Source organism: Elephas maximus, chromosome 9, assembly GCF_024166365.1.
Source record: "Elephas maximus indicus isolate mEleMax1 chromosome 9, mEleMax1 primary haplotype, whole genome shotgun sequence".
Lineage (NCBI taxonomy): Eukaryota > Metazoa > Chordata > Mammalia > Proboscidea > Elephantidae > Elephas > Elephas maximus.
The window spans coordinates 94,620,229-94,642,290 of NC_064827.1; the positions used below are offsets into that span (position 1 = coordinate 94,620,229).

At 37.1% G+C, this 22,062-nt stretch overlaps 1 protein-coding gene across 2 annotated transcripts in view; it reads left to right on the forward strand.

Moving 5' to 3' along the window:
• The window catches only part of CEP78 (centrosomal protein 78), a 38,316-nt gene that overhangs the window by 11,982 nt on the left and 4,272 nt on the right, over positions 1–22,062 (forward strand). For both annotated transcript variants that reach the window (XM_049897018.1, XM_049897019.1), the window contains exons 8-12: positions 251–362; positions 2,841–2,976; positions 4,421–4,466; positions 5,798–5,926; positions 13,676–13,753. In XM_049897018.1, the coding sequence (XP_049752975.1) occupies positions 251–362; positions 2,841–2,976; positions 4,421–4,466; positions 5,798–5,926; positions 13,676–13,753 (501 nt within the window). The remainder of the gene's footprint in view (positions 1–250; positions 363–2,840; positions 2,977–4,420; positions 4,467–5,797; positions 5,927–13,675; positions 13,754–22,062) is intronic.

Here is a 22,062-nt window from a genome sequence, read left to right on the forward strand (position 1 = left end):
AATTTCTCTTTAATTGCTTGTTTTTCTTCTCTGTTTAATAAAATAAAATTGTTAAGGCACTTGTCTGCCATCTTAAATTTTCAGTCAAATCAATTTGCTTTTCTGGTTTTGAAAATATTGTATGATTCTTTAATTTGGGGTCCCAGAAATGCAGATCGCAAACCTTTTAACCACTTAAAGTATCCAAGTAAGGTCACGTCCTCATAAATTGCCTGTTAGTGAAATGGAATATTTATCATCTCTCTTCCAGTACCAGTGGATAACATCTCCATCGGTAAAGGAACCATCTAAAACTGCTAGACAGAAAAAGAGAACTATAATTCTGGGAAGTGGACGAAAAGGAAAAGCTACTATTCGAATTGGTAACCCTTTCTATCTTGGCTTTTTAATGTTATTAGAACTTGTACCCCTCATGTGTTCCAGTTCGCTAAAATTAGAAATCTCTTCTCATTGTGCGATATTGAAGGTAACAGCCAGTGTTGACTGCATGCATATTATGAGCACTATAATTGTTCTAACACAAATTATGGGAATTTATGGAATGAGAAACAGTAAATGAATTGTTATGAAAAGAACGCTAATATTTTCTTTTTAATTATTAACCAACTTTTTTGTTTTTGATCACAAAAAGTTTACTTTGAGTAAGTTTCCCGGTTGATGATTACTTCTAACATTTTGCATTTAAAACTTGGTGTGTGCTTTAATGACAATTCATTTTAGCAGCTGTGCTTTTGAGTGATTTTTTTTTAAATGAAGAATTATCCTTCCATGCTATAGGAAACAAAACTTCTTCTCAGTTCCATTTTTTCTCTTGCTCATTTTTCTTCTTTGCAGATTCGTACCTACAGTTACTGAGTCAGGTACTGCTCTGCTGCTTTCAAAGATGATAAAAATTTAAAATATATATAATCCTTATAAAAGAATGCTGTAAACAAGTTTATTAACCCTAGATGGAACATTTTAGAAAAATGTTCTCTAGCTGTTTGCTATAGTATATATTTGATCTTCCAAATAATAATCCAGAATTTTTAAACCAAGCCTATAATTTTGTGGTCAGGTGTAATGGGAAAAAAAAAAAAAAATCTTGTATTTCAAACCCTTTACCAACCAGCAGCATAAATTTCACAATCACCTGAATATATAAATTTTGTATCCCTAATTCTGCTGATACTTTTTTGTATTGTTTCTGAAGAGATCTTAAATTTTATTTTCTAAAACGCATTATCTTTAGTCTCACAAATCAGCTTTTTTACATGATAAGAATGAATGGCATAGTGGACTAAGTTAAGCCAAATGTCATATGAAACTGACCCTTTCTTGTGAGTAACTTTAAAGTTTTAAACAGTAGAATTATAAGGAATAATATAAACCAAACTAAACCCATTGCCGTCGAGTCAATTCCAACTCATAGCGACCCTATAGGACAGGATAGAACTGCCCCATAGGGTTTCCAAGACTGTACTCTTTCTCCCGAGGAGTGGCTAAATGGGTTCCAACTGCTGACCTTTTGGTTGTCAGCCAGGCACTTAACCTGCGCCACCAGCGCTCCTAAGGAGTAATATAGAGGAAACAAAATATATTTGTATATGTTGTAATCTGCTAATTTCCCACAAAAAAGTTTGCAGGAAGTGTAGTTATATAACAAGATCACTGAACAATTAACAACAAGTAATCTTTCGTTTGGAAGCTACCTGAAATTTTAAAAAATATGTTCTTCGAAAATTTTTATTTAGGTTGAAAAAAGGTATTAACAATAACAATGGAATAAAAATAGAATATAACTTTATTTCCTTTTTTTTGTTGTACAAGGAAAGGAGCAGTCAGGGCTGCTGCCTCCAGGACTGTTCGCTGGGGGAGGTGGGCTTTTGCAGAGAGAAGACAAGGAAATGTAAATTCATTGTGAATATTCAGGGTTGACCTTCTGTCCAGCGGCTTAGGGTTTGGGAGTGATTATGCATTTTCTCTAGACAAGGGCTCTGTTCTCCGGTGGGATGTTTATATGTATTTTGCACTTAATGAGCTAATAGGTCACTCGAAGTGTTGAGATAGCATAGAAAGCCTGCTAACACCGGTTGGGGCCCACTATGGCTGTTCTGTGGTTATCTTGTCAAGGGCAGTTTCAGAAGAATATGTAGCCTATTTTGCCCAGTGTAGGAGGATAAGCCAAAGCAGGTATCTCTTAAAAGTGCTGAGCTCTGAGGCTGCCTGTCTCAGATTGACACAGTGGCTACAATAGTAGGCTCAAGCATCATAATGATTGTGAGGATGACACAGGACCCAGTGGTGTTTTGTTCTGTTGTACATGGGGTTGCTGTGAGTTGGAACTGACTCAATGGTACCTAACAACATCGCCTCACCTAGTACCCAGCAAGGTTCAGTCTTGTACCTTTGGCAGTTTTTACAGAGAAAAATCAGTCTTAAATTGAAGTTTTGGTCTAATCTAGATGGCTCTGTTTGGCAGGAGTCAGGGGCTATATCTGTGTTTGTCTGACCTTGAGACTCTTAAATGCCAAAGATTTAATAAACTCCAGAATATATCTGCATGATACGTGATGAGAAGTATGTATAGTCTTGCTTTCTTTAAGTTGTGTATTTACCAGTACATATTCTGCACATCTCGTGTACTCAGCTTATAATTTAGTTAAAATGATAGCTTGTCACTTTAGAAACCTTATGTTCTCAAACTGTATACATTTTTATAAAATGATCCTGTTTTTGATAACCTTGGCATCATTGTCAAGTACACGTTTGTACTGTTGTAAGAGTGTGCACACGTGATAATTGCTCTTTAGACCTTCTGTGCATCTTCTTTTTTTTTTTTAATGCTTCCTCAAATATAGGATTGGCTACAAAAAAACCTGTAAACAATGGAAGAAAACACACCCTTGGTAAAGAACATTATGCCCCTGAACCTCTACCACCTGGTGTGTCAGGTTTCCTGCCCTGGCGTACTGCAGAACGAGCAAAGAGGAACAGGTAGAGGGTTTTTATTTGGATTTCTTTATTTTGGGACCTCCATTTTGTGGGAGGTCTCTGTGTGACTTTTTCTGTAGGAGAAAAAGGATGACTCAGTCATAGCTTCTCTCTAATGAACCCCTTAAGGAAGATAAACAACAACAAAAAAAACCATCATAATTGGGAGTTTCAAGTAGTTTCCTAAATGTCCCAGCAGTTGTAATCCTGTGGGAGTCTAAAGCAGACTGAAATTATCCCCACTTGGGCAGATGAGAAAAGCTTTCCTTAAAGGCATGTGTACTTGAGCCAAGCCCTATAGAATAGAAGTAGAAATTTGGATAGGTAGGAACAAGAAAAAAAGACATTTTAGGCATAAGGAATAGTACAAAATAGATGAGAAGTATGTGTTAGACTTAATCTAACTTGGTCAGCTGGCCTCCAAGTTTCAACAAACCAAACCAGTTACTAGATTTAATTATTTTTAACTGATTGTTTACCCAAGAGATAACTCTTCACAGTACTTTTTGTCAGAGTAAAACTTTTTTAAGATTGTTCAGAGTAAAAGTTTTTTAAGATTGTTGATGTATAATTTTAGAATTGTTAAGTGAATCACATTCTGTAGACTTTGAAATGACTTACTTGATAGTATTTAAGAAAATGGAGATGAACAGGTACTTTAAGAAAACAAAGAGAATGCATTTTACATAGGAATTGAAATAAGTACTGTGTAAAATATCTGTTCAGCTGCTCACATTGATAAGCGTAATCGTCATTGGGCAACTAACTACTGTACTGTTTTGTAAATGGTAATATCAGTTATAGTGCTGAGACTCAAATCTTAGAGAAGTTGGACTGGAAACCGCAACCATCTTGAACATAGGAACTGGAGGTGCCTCTCAGCAGTTCACGGAATCCTCACAAAACCAATCTGCCAAATTCCATTCCGTTTTCTCCGTAGCAGAGTAGTCCAGGCCCTTATATTGAGCTTATTTATTTTTATACACAGGTCTATATGGATGTTGTACAAAATACTAACAAGTTTGTTCACTGGTTTTTAAGTACTTAACAGGAAGCAGCAAACTAAAAACAACAAAGCCGTTGACTACGAAGGCAGCATCAGGAAAACTAAAAGGAGAGTCATTAAATCTTAAAGAATAGGGGCGTTTCTAGGGGCTTTTATTGAAAGAACAACCCACTTTAATACTTGGAAGCCCATGAAGCTTCTTGTGTACACTCTTGTGTAAAAATCGATGTTCTTAATTGTGACTAAGTGGATAAGAGAGTAGTAATACCTTCTATTTCAGAAGGTAAAATTCCTACTCAGAATAAGAATTTTGATACTTTTAAAGGTATAAAATTATAGGTATCTGGAAATTCTTTTTTGTGGCAGCTCATGAGTACTGGTCTTACAGGAATTCACTGTATTTACATCAAAGTTTAACTTAATTTATTGATATCTCTTTAGGGGTTTTCCATTAATCAAAACTCGTGATGTCTATAACCATTTGCAGGTACGTTATTACCATATTTGTAACAGTGGTGTATCGGGGTAGAGTAGGTAGAAGGTCATTTTCTTTCTTCTTTTTAAAGTGAACAGAGCTTTTTGAGAAACATTTTTCTCCCTGAAGTAGATCACCCAAAAATTTTCCAGGTTGCTCTCCCAGTGCCAGTGTCCATGTAGATAGGACACACACTGGGGCCTTGTGACATGTCAAGCTGTCCTACTCGAGAATGTCCTCATTCTTGCAGGAAATGTAGTTTTGGGACCATCTATATAAATTCCAGATTCTGACCCCAAAACAAAGCGACAAATCCCAAAGCATGCTTTCTCAGGGCCTTCTCCCTCCCTGACCAGGGAGGCGTGAATTAAATGCGAAAGACACATTCCCTGGCATATTGCTTCATGGTCTTGGAACAAGTTAACCCTGTTTATTACAGTATCAGCTTCTGCTTCCCAGTTGTCTTGGAGAACCGTGGAGGATATTTGTCTGTAAAAGATACCACCACTGATAGGAGCACCTTGTGTGTCAGTACCGCTCCCTGCATCCCCCAGATTGGGGAGCAGGCACACCTAATTCTACCGTTTAGGATTTTCATATACTGCAGTTTGCTGCTTGTGGTAGAAATTACATCTCAGTAACCAGTCATCTGTATAATTATGTAATCCTAGCACTCTTCTTTTTGATTTGTAGAATTTTTATGGGGTTATGACCACGTTATTTGTGAATGTTTAGAAACATCATATTGAATAACACTCCAGTGGGGGTTATACTTGATAGTAGAATTGTATTGTTATTACACTAATTTTGGCTTAAGAAGATGAGAAGTTTTTAATTGGTTGGTTTTAGCTTTATGTGTTTACGATATTTATTAATACAGAAAATTCTCTTGTTATTCACAGCTTAGATAGTTTGACTTGTCTCATTATTCTTATAATTTTTCTTTGTCAGTCCCTGATGATGGAATTTCTTCCTAAAAATTACGTTTTCTTCCAGACTCTGTCTCTGATGGTAGAAAATAAATGTCTGTATTATAAAGTCGATGTGAGAAAAAAATGTTTACTTTGGCTACTCACTTGCTTTATGTCAAAGAAATTTAGGAAAATAATTTGGGTAATTCCAAATTTTTAATCACAGCCCTGCAAGAAAGAATTCTGAACAAAAGCACAACAAGAATGAGATACTGTCCTTTTACTTTGTTTTTGTTTTAGGCTAAGGAGTAGTGAAAGACATTTATAGATAATGACTTGATACGTCAGAAAAATCACTTTTGATTAGATGCCCTTTACTATTTGGTATTTGTTTACATTATTATTTACACAAACTTGGCCTCTTTCTTTAAGCAATCGGATTTTCCTGTGACTGTGACGGTAGAAAGTGCTTCATCCTCAGAAATCGAAGAGGTTGACGATTCTTCAGGAAGTGTTCACGAAGTGCCTGAGAAAACTAGTGTGAAACAAGAAGCGCTACAGGTACAAAGTTATCATCTTAAAGACACAGAGAGGATGGTTTTAAACTGTAGTTGGTATCTGGCAGGAAGTTTGGTTATGAAACACTGGACGACTTGCATGAGGATCCTGTTTTCCCACCTTTCAACCTCCTACCCCATGAATGGTTCCTTAGCTTAGACCAAGGTGAAAGAAGGGCATTTGGACTCTAAGAAATAAAAATCAGAACTCAGAATGGGTAAATAAAATGTGGTATGTCTATATAATGGAGTATTATTCAGCCATAAAGAAAAATAAAATTCTGATGCATACTCTGACATGGATGAAACTTGAAATATTATGCAGAGTGAAATAAGTCAGACACAAAAAGATAAATATTATATGAAATATCCAGAAGAGGCAAATGGATAGAAACCAAAGTTTATTAATGGCTACCAGGGGTATGTAGGAAGGAAAAATAAGGTATATTACCTAAGGGGTATCGAGTTTCTGTTTGGAGTGATAGAAAGGTTTTGGAAGTGGGTAGTGGTGGTGGTTACACAACGTGAAGAATGTAATTAATGTAACTAAATTGTTAGTGTTGTTGAAATAAGAAATGCATAGTTATATATATTTCACTACAATTAAAAAAAATTTTGTTAGTAATTATTTTCCTTTTCTTAGAAATTAGATATTAGATATAGGGAGAACCCGAAAGACCATAAGATAAATTCAGATGTATTGAGCACTGAATCTATGTAATCAGGTGGTTGAGGTCTCTGGTAGTACAGCTAGGGAATGTATGGTTCTAGCTGAACTCCCTTTTTGTAAGAGGAAGATATGACCTCGCTTTCGTAAAAACAAAGTTGAAAAAAATAATCTTAACTTTTACAAATGGTATTCTTTTACAAAATAAAAACTTTCAAGAAGCTAGATTATGTTTGTTAATAAACTGTAAAATACTTGACATTTGATGTCATTCTACTGTGTTTTTATGAACAAAAAAGAAAAATGGATTTTTGTAACAAAAATTTTTGCATCTCCAAAGTACTGACAGTTTTAGTCCTACTTTAGAGCTCATAATTTGTAGTAAATAAGGGAAATGGTGTGGGGAGGGGGCGTCTTGTCTTTTTTTGTGTTAAAAGGTCACATCTAATTTTAAGAAATCACCTAATATGATTTGTTTTAGTATGAAACTTGAACAGATTTAGAAATACTTATCCCATTATTATAACCGATTGCTGTCAAGTCAGTCTCGACTTACAGCAACCCTACAGGATGGAGTAGAACTGCCCCGCGGGGTTTCCAGGGCTGTAATCTTTACGGAAGCAGACTGCCACATCTGTCTCCCGAGGAGTGACTGGTGGGTCCCGACTTACAGCAACCCTACAGGATGGAGTAGAACTGCCTCGCAGGGTTTCCAAGGCTGCAGTCTTTACGGAAGCAGACTGCCACATCTGTCTCCCGAGGAGTGACTGGTGGGTCCCGACTTACAGCAACCCTACAGGATGGAGTCAGACTGCCCCACGGGGTTTCCAAGGCTGTAATCTTTACGGAAGCAGACTGCCACATCTCTCTCCCGAGGAGTGACTGGTGACTTACAGCAACCCTACGGGATGGAGTCAGACTGCCCCGCGGGGTTTCCAAGGCTGCAGTCTTTACGGAAGCAGACTGCCACATCTGTCTCCTGAGGAGTGACTGGTGGGTTCCGACTTACAGCAAACCTACAGGATGGAGTCAGACTGCCCCACGGGGTTTCCAAGGCTGTAATCTTTACGGAAGCAGACTGCCACTTCTCTCTCCCGAGGAGTGACTGGTGGGTTCCGACCACCAGCATTGCATTTAGCAGACAAGTACTTAACCGCTTGGGCCACCTTCCCACTGTTACAGGACTGTGGAAATTACAGTGTGAATTTTTAAGAAGAAAGTTAAATTTTCATTTTTTTAATTAAAATTAACAAAATAAAATTTATATAGAGAAATTTTAAGAGAAGTACTTATAAAATTACGGGGTGCTGTGAGGACTTAGTAGACCTGGTAGCCCCCCCCCATCTTATAAATGAAGTGTTCCTATAGTTGGTCCTTTTACGTGGTTTATTAACCGAATAAGTTGCACGATAAAGATGAGACCCCAGATGTGTCTGTTCCACATTTATTGTCGTTTTATACATGCTGTAGTCATTTCCTTCACCAAGAGGCTAGTGAAAAACGGTTATAGCCATCGGGGAAGATCAAGACCGTTGGGGAGGGTTAGAGACTAACTAGGGAATTTTCGATTTGAAACACGTTGAGCATCCTTTCCACCTTTCTCTGTTTTGAAAATCCACTAAAATGATGATTATCAGAATTTTTTTAAATATGTAAACACACAATACAGAAAATCTAAGAGATTTCAACATAATTTTGAAAGACAGAAAATGAGTGTGAAACCAAACTAGTAGAAAAGAGAAAAACCGTCACCTCGAGTAGGTATGTGGCAGCCTGCAGCGGATCAGTTATGGACGTAGGTGTCCATGTAGGAGAGAGGGAGAGGGTTAGAAATGTGACTCAAGTAAAATTCACTGGAGGTTTGTATATTGAATGGTTGGCCCCCAACCCCACCCTCTCCTGAAATGGGATGGTTTGATTCAGAGAAATTTATTTTTTTTAATTAAACTATCTGGGAGAACTGAACAAGCTAATATGGATTTTTGCACCTTAGAAAGGGCACTTGAGGATATCCCATTGTAACTGGCTATCCACTCTGCATGCATAAGAAAAGCTAGTCATTTGGCATGATTGACCCACACAGACTAGAGCTTTCAGTGAGCGTTCTACTATCTCATTCTTAAATAGAAAATAACAACCATGGTTCACCTAATAGTTAAGTAAAGTTTACAGCATGTTAGGAAAAATAAAGATAAAAAAAATCCTGGTAGAACCATAGATAATTTAGGAACATAAAATACTTAACGAAAAATCCCTAATTAGTATCCTCAGAGAGATTTAAAAAGACAGCACCCATAATGTAAGAATAGGGTATAACTCAAAAAGGAACGATTAGAAAGCAAGAAAATTCTCTTGAAAATTAAAATGATTGCTGAAGTAAATTCAGGTGGAGTTAAGGAAACTTCTCAGTATATAGAGCAGAAATCCAGAAATGGAAAGTATGACTGAAATGAGGAGGTCCCACATGTCACTATTAGAGATTCTGTAGAGGAGAGAAAAAAAATAGAAGGAAATCATTTAAAAAAAATAATTAGGCAAGAAAATTTCCCATAGCTGGCAGTAAGCATGAAGCCTCAAATGGAAAAGGGCTATCCATGTATTGGACGTCCCTGGGTGGTGCAGAAAGTTACGTGCTCAGCTGGTAACTGAGAGGTTGGCAGTTTGAGTTTCCCCAGAGGCTCCTCAGAAGAAAAGCCTGGTGATGTTCCAAAGATCGTGACCACTGGAATCCGTGGGAGCACAGCTCTGCTCTGGCATGTACGGGGTCTCGGTGAGTCAGATGCAACTCAGTGGCAGCTGGTGGTTTGGTTTACCCGCACGTTGAGCAAGATGAATGAGGATGGATGCACAGAACTAGGCGTCCTTCATTGTGAAATTTCAAATTAGCAAGAAAAATTATAAAAATTCAGAAAAAACCTGGTCATCTATAAAAGAATAAAAACTAAATCTCACCAGATTTTTCATCTGCCATCCTGGTAGTTGTGAGTCAGAATCAACTTGACGGCAGTGGTTTTTTTTTTTTTTTTTTTGGTTATCCTGGATCCTGGAAGACATTAGAAAATACCTTTAAAGTTTTGAACTTTCAATCTAGGGTTTCATATCCAGCCAAACTTCTAGTCATAAGTGGGGGCTGAACCCCATATTTTGTACGTAAACAAATGTGAAAAATGTATTTCCTGTTTTGGAAAGCAGTCTGGAAACGGATATCTCAGAGCCTTTAAAACGTTCATTTACTTTGATCTAAAATCCTTTTTTATTGATTTATTCTAAGAAAAATTACATATTTTAAATATGGGGGAACTTTCCTACATAAGAATGGTTTTTAAATCTTACAATATTGAAAACTTGGAAATAATCTCAATGTTTAACTGTAAAAGAACAATAAAGTAAACCAATAAACCCACTCAGTGGACTATTTTGTAGTCCACTGAAAAATCAAGGTGATGTGTCCACTGATGATATGAGAAATGACTGACTCAATGTCACATGGAAGAAAGTTGAACAGGGAATTGGGTGTACAGTATCATGACAGCAGTGTGCCAGAACAGCTAGCCAGTCCAGAGGAGGGAGGTGAAAGCAGACAACAAGGAGGAAAATTACTCCACAAGCATATCTTTCATTGTATTCAGGGAGTGGGATATGAAGCAAATTTACTTCTTAATTTTTGGCTTCCATATTTCTTTAAGAAGCATGAATTACTTTGTAATGAGAGCGGGAATACTTTTTCCTTAAAATTTAACATGTGTTCTGTCTAATTCCCGCCACTAGAGGGAGAAGCTATTTCATGTAATTGCACTTTGATGTGCTATTTAGGAACAGTCATGAATGGAGTATTTTAGTTTCCTTTGTCCAGTTGTGGCTATGGTTTGTTTGATCAGAATATCTATGAAATAAGTTTCAGATGTTAAAACTGTGATATGAATAGGTAAGAACAGGAATTTTGAGTCCCCCCCACCACCCGAAACTTGGTTTGCTTTAGCTGGTTGTTGTTAGTTGCCATCAAGCCGATTCCAACTCATTGGGATGCCTTGTGTATAGAGAAGAACTGCTCCATAGGATTTTCAAGGCTGTGATGTTTCAGACGCAGATGGCACCTCTGGATGGGTTCCAGCCGCCAAACTCTCAGCTAGTATTTGAGCACTTAACCATTTATGCCACCCAGGGAACAGAAAAGGATATGAAACTATTAGCGTAGTCATTATTCTCTTCAAACATAAGTTTGTGATCAGAATATAAAAATATAAATAAATCGAGGGAATTTTTTAAAACAATGAAAAACTTACAAAAGAAAGTAAAAGCCACCTCTGTGCATGCACACACACCTGGAAACTTTTGATCTGCCCCTTTGTCTTAGAAAGTTATCAGAAATATTTGGGCATGTCATTAAATCCTCTTCTACATTAGAGAATCCGATTAAGCCTACGCACCATCTCCCGAGAACAATGCACCACTGTATACATTTTGAATAGAGAACTCCTGAAGCCTCGTCACTGACTCTGATTCAGACCCCTTGTTTTAGTGGCTGCATACAGCATTCCTTGAGATGGAGGTGCTGTATTATTCCTTTATCTGAACTGATTTCTCCACATGACTCTTGGTAACTTTTCTGTGAGAATATTAAATGTTTCAAAAACTTGGACTTTCTACATTATCCACAGTTGGCTTATGTGTTACTCTTTAAAATAGCACTGTCCAATAGAACTTGCTGCTGTGGTAAAATGTTCTATAGAGCTCTGTCCAGCATGGTAGCCATTGACCACGTATGGCATGGGCACTTAAAATGTGGTGGCTGCGTCTGAGGAACTGAGTTTCAAGTTTTATGCAGTTATCTTAATTTCAATAGCCACATGTAGCTAGTGGCCACCATATTTGACAGTACAGCAGTTTGAAGAACTGTGTTAACAACTTGCATTAAACATTTATTTTGGAAGTTGGTGAAGGATTTCTTGAACCATGACTATCTTACTTAAAAATAAGTAGAAGGAATGCTTAGGACTATCTACTTATGTATTAAATTATGCAGGAACTGGTTTGTACTTGTGTTTGAAGTTGATCCTGAGGTGTTTTTGTCCTTATTGGTTAAAAACAAAAGATCTTACAAATTTCTTGAGCATATTACTTAATATCCCCAATAAAACAGTCATACCCATTTTACAGGGGCTTTATGGAAACCCTGGTGGTGCAGTGGTTAAGAGCTACAGCTGCTAACCGAAAGATTGTTAGTTCGAATCCACCAGGCGCTCCTTGGAAACCCCGTGGGACAGTTCTACTCTGTCCTTTAGGGTCGCTGTGAGTCAGAATCAACTCAACAGCAGTGAGTTTGGGTTTTTATGAGAATTACACGCTATACTGTCTGTAACCCACTTAGCACAGTCCCAACTTACATAACTCCTTAAATGGTAGCAGTTACTTTTATTATCAGCTGTTATGTGAAAATGAATTACAACTCAAGCTTAATAAATAGGAGTTGCATAGGAAGAACCTCAACCGAAATATGACCAGAAAGAGCTATGTTTTTGTGATTCTCAGGAGTCATTAAGAATGTTTCTTTTAATACATAAAAATGATAGTTTATGCCAGAACAGCATGTTGCTAATGTCAAGAATAAAGAATCAGACACTATTTGGGACAGTAGTGGTGATGTACTTTGTTTTGTGGCCATAGACTGGACACCTGATGAAGTTGGTTGCAAATAGCCAAGTGGATCAGTTCAAGAATGCCAACGCTACCGGAAAAGCTAACTCAAAGCCTGTTCTATATTGATGTTGTATCAGAAAGGTCTTTCTTATCTTAAACCAGGGGTAGTATGTCATAGGTGGATAAATGAGTACAGTTTTTTGCTTTTTAATAAAAGAATCCATTACTTATGGGGGTCCATTGCTTTGGTTGATTATAGCAAGAAGGTCCATTCCAGTATTTTTAAACATTTGTCGATGGTACTAACCTTCTTATAGGAAAAACAGGACTTGAAAGCAGTACAGAATATAGGATGAAAAGAGCTCAGTTTTTAAGTACTGACTGTGAATGAGAATGTGTTGGAGAGAAAATCTTGGGTAGGCTTTGCTAAGTGGAGGGGTTAGGAAGGTGAAACAGAATTAACGAAGTCATGGAGGAACCTTGATTAGACTAGAGCAGAGTTCTTATGTTGGGAAGTAAACGGGCATAGGTTCAGCCAGGTGACTTTAAGTTGAAACTCTTTGTTTAAACGATTATTCAGAAGCCTTTAAAACATTTAAATATGTCTTCTTGCTTAGTAAGTATAGGTGTTATGTTCATTTATTGCTACATAATAAACCACCTCAAAACAGTGACTTAAAAGAATAACAGTCATTTATTTTGCTTATGAAGCTAGAGATTGAGCAGTGTATTAATTTTCTATTACCACAAACTTATGGCTTAAAACATCACCCATTATTAGCTCACAGTTCTGTAGGTCCTTCTTCAAGGGAAGGTGCTGTACTCAGAGTATCATAAAGCTGAGATCCGTGAGTCAGCCAGGTTGCATAATTATCGGGAGGCTCTGGGGAAGAATTCATTTCTGAGCGCATTCGGGTTGTTGACACAACTCAGTTCCTTTCAGTTGTAGGACTGAGGTCCCTGTTTCCTTGTTAGCTATCAGCTGGGGGCTGTCTCAGCACCTACAGGCCTCCCTCCTGGCATTCCTTGCTACATAGCCTACAACGTCATACTCCACGCCGTTAAAGACGCAACAGACTTTCCCTAGTGTCAAATCCTTCCTGTATTTCAAATCTTATGTAGCCACAAAAAAAGGAGAATAGAATTTTCCTTTCTTGGCCTTAATTTTCTATTTCTGACTTATTAACTACTATGTTTATATACCTTTTATAGTGAGCTGCTTGAAATCTATTTCGGAAATAATGAAATTTAAATAAATCTGTACTGGGCTAATTTGATATATTTTCGTAATAAATTTTACTGCCGTGGTGTGGTATTACAAGTAGTACACAATAATCTTGATATCTGAGTTCACTTCTGCTCCTGAATAGTCAGTGAACTCTATAGCTGGAAATTGTTTCAGGAATCATATTGTAAATTAATTACATGTACTCTATTTCTTCATATTAGGAGAAACTGGAGGAGTGCCTAAAGCAGCTAAAAGAGGAAAGAGTAATAAGGCTTAAGGCTGATAAACGAGTAAATGAGGTAAACAAAAGTTTTTTTCTTATACTTTGTTTTGTTTTGATTTAAGCCGTACATGTATACACACGTTTTGTAAGCTTGAAAGTGAGAAAGTATACCCAAAAAACCAGACCCAGTGCTGTCAAGTCAATTCAGACTCATAGCAACCCTATAGGACAGAGTAGAACTGCCCCGTAGAGTTTCCAAGGAGCGCCTGGTGGATTCGAACTGCCGACCCTTTGGTTAGCAGCCGTAGCACTTAACCACTACGCCACCAGGGTTTCTGTGAGAAAGTATAAACCCAAACCCAGTGAAAAAGTATAGGGTATTGCAAATTGGTTACATCATACTAACCTTTGTATTTACTTATACTTAGTGGTTGTATGATATATATTCTGAAAAGGATGTTTTTACAAACAAAAAAACCTTAGAAGTTTTTTTCATATGCTTCCAGCTTATATTTTGTTCATGATGCTTTAATTCAAGAAAGCACTTATTTATGGGTAGACAAAGTTTGGGAAAAAAAATACTGCAAACCACAAAAAAAAAAAAAAAAAGGCATTTACCATATTTTTACACAAATAAAGTGCCTTGTATGTTTTTTTCCACCTGCTCCCTCCCCCCTCGAAGTATTTTTGTAAGCGCCACTATGCCAGTGGAAGGAGGAAACGGTTGCCAAACAAAAGTAGAAGGCGCACATTATTTGTGTAAAAATATGGTATTAGGTTTACATTGTACATACAGTGATGTAAAAGACGTGATGATGAAGCTCTCTGCTGACAGTGAACTAGGAAAAGGAATGAGTAAGTGTAAGATGGTGGAAAACTGCTAAGAATGCAATAAGAGATTACAAGTTATACTCCGAGGATTAAGTGGGACATAGCCTGGAAGTTTCATGTAAATATACTTTATTATTGCAATGTGAGTTTTGAGAGGAACTTCTGGAAGGTCCTGGATTGGACTGGCAGACAGGTGCTCATTTAATAAATATCGAGCGCTTGCTTGCATAAGACGAAAGGTATATCATAAACAAAATGGCCCCTCTGAGAAGGAGTAAATTTGGGCTTCTAAGTGGCATTAAATAAAAAGACGATGGGAGATGGGGGAGTAAATGTTTTCAAGAAGTCACGGGGTTGCCATGAGACCAGAACAACTGGATGGTGCCCAGCTACTATTACTGAACATTTTGACCAAAGATTTCATAGAAGAATCCTGATAAAAAGGGGAAAATCCAGAATGGAATTTCAAATTCTCGTGGACTCCAGACTTTCTGGAGCCATGGAGGCTGGATGAACCCGTGAAACAGTTGCCCTAAGGCAATCTTTAAACCTTTAACAAAAATATCCCCTGAAGTCTTCTTAAAAACCAAGTAATAGTTTAGATTAACTAGTGAAACATGTCTGCCTTGAGCATTGTACCCTTCCAAGATCTATGTGGGATCAAATTGACAACAACTTGAAAGATTAAATAGGAAACTTAGGGGGCAGTGAGTTTACGTCAGTGAGGGAAGAACAGCTTAGAAAAGGAGGGTAGGAATGGTTGCACAACTAAAAAACGTAATCAGTGTCACTGAGCTGTGCCTGTAGAAACTGTTGAACCAGTGTATATTTTGCTGTGTATGTTCTCAACGACAACAAAAAATAAATAAAATTAAAAGAAGCTAAGGGGAATATTAATAATCACATAGTTAACAAATTAGGTAGAATTTTGGACTTTTTAAAAGCTTACATATTAAATATTGTGCTCACCAAAGCTAATCCTTGACATTCAGTAGAATTGTAATACGCTTTGCTCAAATGAAGCTGTGTATTTTATTTTCCAATTTAAGAGAACCTTAAGCAGTTAATTTTCTAATGCAGAATGAGGATCCTATGTGATTTTAACCACTTAAAAATGTGATCTTTTTGAAAGATCATTAATAAAACTCTATAGTCACGGTTTATCTGTGTAGTCTCTAAGTGTCATATAGGAAACTTTGTCAAGTGTTTCTGGGTTGTTTTTTTTTTTTTAAATTTTTGTGCTTTAGGTGAAAGTTCACAAACCAAGTCAGTCTCTCATACAAAAATTTATGTACACTTTGTTATACACTCCTAGTTGCTTTCCCCCTAATGAGACAGCACACTCCTTCTCTCCACCCTCTATTTTCGTGTCCATTCATCCAGCTTCTGACCCCCTCTGCCTTCCTCATCTCCCCTCTAGACAGGAGTTATGCACGTATTCTCATGTGTCTATTTGATCCAAGAAGCTCACTCCTCACCGCTATCATTTTGTATCTTATCTATAGTCCAGTCTAATCCCTGTCTGAAGAGTTGGCTTTGAGAATGGTTCTTGTCTTGGGCTAACAAAAGGCCTGGGGACCATGACCTCTGGGGCCATTCTAGTCTCAAACCATTAAGTCTGGTCTTTTTATGAGAATTTGAGGTCTGCATCTCACTGCTCTCCTGTTCCCTCAGGGGTTCTCTGTTGTGTTCCCTGTCAGGAAAGTTATCGGTTGTAGCCAGGCACCATCTAGTTCTTCTGGTCTCAGGCTGATATAGTCTCTGGTTTATGTGGCCTGTTCTCTCTCTTGGGCTCATAATTACCTTGTGTCTTTGGTGTTCTTCATTCTCCTTTGCTCCAGGTAGGTTGAGACCAATTGATGCATCTTATATGGACACTTGATAGTGTTTAAGACCCCAGAGGCCACTCTCCAAAGTGGGATGCAGAATGTTTTCTTAATAGATTTTATTATGCCAGTTGACCTAGATGTCCCCTGAAACCGTGGTCCCTAAACCGCCACCCCTGCTACGCTGGCCTTTGAAGCGTTCAGTTTATTCAGGAAACTTCTTTGCTTTTGGTTCAGTCCAGTTGTGCTGACCTCTCCTGTGTTGTGTGTTGTCTTTCCCTTCACCTAAAATAGTTCTTGGAAAACCTGGTAGTGTAGTGGTTAAGTGTACAGCTGCTAACCAAAAGGTGGGCAGTTTGAATCCACCAGGTGCTCCTTGGAATCTCTATGCGGCAGTTCTACTCTGTCCTGTAGGGTTACTGTAAGTTGGAATCGACTCGACAGCAACAGGTTTGGTTATTTGGTTTAAAATAGTTCTTGTCTACTGACTAGTTAGTGAATACTCTCTCCCTCCCTCCCTCCCCACTCTCGTAACCATCAAAGAATATTTTCTTCTCTGTTTAAACTGTTTCTTGGGGTCTTATAATAGTGGTCTCACACAATATTCGTCCTTTTGCAACTGACCAATTTCACTCAGCATAATGCCTTCCAGATTCCTCCATGTTATGAAATGTTTGACGGATTCATCGTTGTCTTTATTGATGTGTAGTATTCCATTGTGTGAATATACCATAATTTATTTATCCATTCATCTGTTGATGGGCGCCTTGGTTGCTTCCATCTTTTTGCTATTGTAAACAGTGCTGCAGTGAACATGGGTGTGTATATATCTGTTCATGTAAAGGCTCTTATTTCTCTAGGGTATATTCCAAGGAGTGGGATTGCTGAATCATATGGTAGTTCTATTTCTACCTTTTTAAGGAAGTGCCAAATTGATTTCCGAAGTGGTTGTACCATTTTACTTTCCTACCAGCAGTGTATAAGTGTTCCAGCCTCTCCAACATTTATTATTTTGTGTTTTTTGGATTAATGCCAGCCTTGTTGGAGTGAGATGGATTTGCATTTCTCTAATGGCTAATGGTGAGCATTTCCTCATGTATCTGTTAGCTACCTCAGTGTTACCTTTTGTGAGCTGCCTGTTCATATCTTTTGCCCATTTTTTAATTGGGTTGTTTGTCTTTTTGTTGTTTAGTTTTTGCAGTATCATATAGATTTTAGAGGTGAGACGCTGCTCAGAAATGTCATAGCTAAAAACTTTTTCCCAGTCTGTAGGGAGTCTTTTTATCTTTCGATGAAGTCTTTGGATGAGCATGGTGTTTGATTTTTAGGAGCTCCCAGTTATCTAGTTTCTCTTCTGGTGTTTGTATATTATTAGTAATGTTTTGTATACTGTTTATGCCAGTGTTGTCCCTATTTTTTCTTCCATGGTCTTTATCGTTTTATATTTAGGTCTTTGATCCATTTTGAGTTCATTTTTATGCATGGTGTGAGGTATGGGTCTTGTTATCATTTTTTTGCAGATGGATATCTAGTTATGCCAGCACCATTTGTTAAAAAGACTGTCTTTTCCCCATTTAACTGTCAAATATCAGCTGCTTATATGTGGATGGGTTTATGTCTGGATTCTCAATTCTGTTCCGTTGGTCTAGATATCTGTTGTACCAGTACCAGGCTATTTTGACAACTATGGCAGTATAATAGGTTCTAACATCAGGTAGTGTGAGGCCTTCCACTTTGTTCTTTTTCAGTAATGCTTTACTTATCTGGGGCCTCTTTCCCTTCCATATGAAGTTGGTGATTTGTTTCTCCATCTCATCAAAAAATGTCGTTGGAATTTGGATCAGAATTGCATTGTATCTATAGATCGCTTTTGGTAGAATAGACACTTTTACAACGTTAAGTCTTCCTATCCACGTGCAAGGTATGTTTTTCCGCTTATGTAGGTCTCTTGATTTCTTGCAGTAGTATCTTGTAGTTTTCTTTGTATGGGTCTTTTATGTCTCTGGTAAGATTTATTCCTAAGTATTTTATCTTCTTGGGGGCTACTGTAAATGTTATTGATATGGTGATTTCTGCTTCGATGTTCTTTTTGTTGGTGTAGAGGAATCCAACTGATTTTTGTATGTTTATCTTGTACCCTGATAACTCTGCTGAACTCTTCTATTACTTTCAGTAGTTTTCTTGAGGATTCTTTAGGGTTTTCTGTGTATAAAATCATGTCATCTGCAAATAGAGATACTTTTACTTCTTCCTTGCCAATCTGGATGCCCCTTATTTCTTTATCTAACCTAATTACTCTGGCTAGGACTTCCAGCACAATGTTGAATAAGAGTGGGGATAAAGGGCATCCTTGTCTGGTTCCCGATCTCAAGGGGAATGGTTTCAGACTCTCTCTGTTTAGGATGATGTTGGCTGTTGGCTTTATATAAATGCCCTTTATTATGTTGAGGAATTTTCCTTCTACTCCTATTTTTGCTGAGAGTTTTTATCATGAATGGGCGTTGAACTTGGTCAGATGCTTTTTCTGCATCAATTGATAAGATCATGTGGTTCTTGTCCTTTGTTTTGTTTATATGATGGATTACATTCATTGTTTTTCTAATGTTGAACCATCCCTGCATACCTGGTATGAATCCCACTTGGTCACGGTGAACTATTTTTTTGATGTGTTGTTGAATTCTGTCGGCTAGAATTTTGTGGAGGATTTTTGTATCTAAGTTCATGGGGGATATAGGTCTGAAATTTTCTTTGTTTGTGGTGTCTTTACCTGGTTTTGGTATCAGAGCTGTATGCTGGCTTCATAGAATGAGTTTGGGAATATTCCGTCCTTTTCTATGCTCTAAAATACCTTTCATAGTAGTGATATTAACTCTTCTCTGAAAGTTTGGTAGAACTTCCCAGTGAAGCTGTCCAGGCCAGGGCTTTTTTTTTTTGGGTGTTTTTTAATTACCTTTTCAATCTCTTTTGTTATGGGTTTTTTTTAGTTACTTCTGTTTTGTTACTTTAGGTAGGTAGTGTGTTTCTAGAAATTCATCCATTTCTTCTAGGTTTTCAAATATGTTAGAGTATAATTTTTCATAGTAATCTGATGCGATTCTTTAAGTTTCAGTTGGGTCTGTTTTAATATTGCCCATCTCATTTCTTATTTGGGTTATTTTCACCCTCTCCTGTTTTTCTTTTGTCAGTTTGGCCAATGGTTTATCAATTTTGTTAATTTTTTCAAAGAACCACCTTTTGGTCTTGTTAACTCTTTCAATTGTTTTTCTGTTTTGTATTTCATTTAATTCTGCTCTAATTTTTATTATTTGCTTTTTTCTGGTACCCGAGGGTTTCTTTTGTTGCTTTATTTGTTCAAGTTGTAGGGATAGTTCTTTGATTTGGGCCCTTCTTTTGTATGTGTGCATTTATTGATATAAATTGACCTCTGAGCACTGCTTTAGCTGTGTCCGAAAGGTTCTAATAGGAAGTGTTCTCATTCTCACTGGATTCTATGAATTTCATTATTCCATTCCTTAATGTCTTCTATAACCCATTCTTTTTTGAGCAGGGTATTGTTCAGTTTCCAAGTATTTGATTTCTTTTCCCTGCTTTTTCTGTTATTATTGTCTACTTTTATGGCCTTATGGTCAGAGAAGATGTTTTGTAATATTTCGATGTTTTGGATTCTGCTAAGGCTTGTTTTATGACCTAATACGTGGTTTATTATAGAGAATGTTCCATGTGCATTAGGAAAGGAAGTATACTTGGCTGCTCTTAGGTAGAGTGTTCTGTATATGTCTATGAGGTCAGGTTGGTTGATTGTGGCATTTAGGTCTTGTGTGTCTTTATTAAGCTTCCTGGATGTTCTGTCCTTTACCAAAAATGGTGTGTTGAAGTCTTCTATTATAATTGTGGAGCTATCTCATTTTTCAGTGCCGTTAGAGTTTGTTTTACGTATCTTGCAGCCCTGCCACTGGGTACATAAATATTTAATATAGTTATATCCTCCTAGTATATTGTCCCTTTAGTCATTATGTAGTGTCCTTCCTTATTCTTTGTGGTGGATTTAACTTTAAAGTCTGTTTTGTCAGAAATTAATATTGCCACTGCTGCTGTTTTTTTGATTGTTGTTTGCTTGATACATTTTTTCCATCCTTTGAGTTTTAGTTTGTGTCTCTGAGCCTAAGGTGTGTCTCTTATAGGCAGCATGTAGATGGATTGTGTTTTTTTAATCCATTCTGCCACTCTCTGTTTCTTTATTGGTACATTTAGTCCGTTTACATTCAGCATAATTATGGATAGGTACGAGTTTAGTGCTGTCATTTTGATGTCTTTTTTTGTGTGTTGTTGACAGTTTCTTTTTCCCACTTAATTTTTTGTGCAGAGTAGTTTATTAATTGTCTTTTCCTCTTATTCATTGTTGTTGATTTTGTTTCTGCTGAGTTTCTGTTTTTTTCTTGTATTTTATTTTGATGAGTAAGATTGTTAGTCCCCTTTGTGTTACCTTAATATTTACCCCTATTTTTCGAAGTTTAAAGCTAACTTTTATTTCTTTATATCACCTTGTCTTCCTCTCCATGTAAAGATCTATGACTACATTTCTTAATAAGTCCCTCTTTATTGTTTTAATGTTGTCTTCTTTTACATAATGACATTGCTGTTCCCTGGTTTGAACGTTTCTTTATCTTGATTTATTTTTGTGATTTCCCTATCTGGGTTGATGTCCAGTTGCTCTGTCCTGTGTTCTAGTCTTGAGTTAATATCTGATATTACTGATTTGCTAACCAAAGAACTCCCTTTAGTATTTCTTGTGGTTTTGGTTTGGCTTTTACGAATTCCTTATACTTCTGTTTATCTAGAAGTGTCCTAATTTCACCTTCATATTTGAGAGACAGTTTTGCTGGATATACGATTTTTGGCTGGCAGTTCTTTTCCTTCAGTGCTTTATATAAGTCATCCCATTGCCTTCTTGCCTGCATGGTTTCTGCCAAGTAGTCCAAGCTGATTCTTATTGACTCTCTTTCGTAGGTGACTTTTTGTTTATCCTTAGCCACTCTTAAAATTCTCTCTTTATCTTTGGTTTTGGCAAATTTGATTATAATATGTCTTGGTGATTTTGTTTTGAGATCTACCTTATGTGGAGTTCGATGAGCATCTTGGATAGATATCTTCTCATCTTTCATGATAACAGGGAAGTTTTCTGCCAAAAAACTTCAACAATTCTGTCTGTATTTTCTGTTATCCCTCCCTGTTCTGGAACTCCAGTCACTCGTAGGTTATTTCTCTTGATAGAATCCCATATGATTCTTAGGATTTCTTAACTTTTTAAAATTCTTTTGTCTGGTTTTTCCTTGAATATATTAGTGCCAAGTGTTTTATCCTCAGTGTTACTAATTCTGCCTTCCACTTCTTCAGTTCTGCTCCTCTGACTTTGTATTCAGTTGTCTAATTCTGTAATTTTGTTAATCTTCTTTGAATATCTGATTGCTGTCTCTGTGTGGATTCTTGAAGCTTATTAAATTTTTCATTATGTTCTTGAATAATGTTTTTAATTTCTTCAGTTGCTTTATCTGTGTGTTCCTTGGCTTGTTCTGCGGCTTGACTGATCTCCTTCCTGATGTCTTGAAGAGTTCTGTATATGAATCTTTTGAATTGTGCATCTTTTGCATTCCAGGAAGGCACCTTCATCCAGAAGATCCCTTGATTCTTTGTTCTAAGAGCTTGTTGAAGCGATCATGGTCTGCTGCTT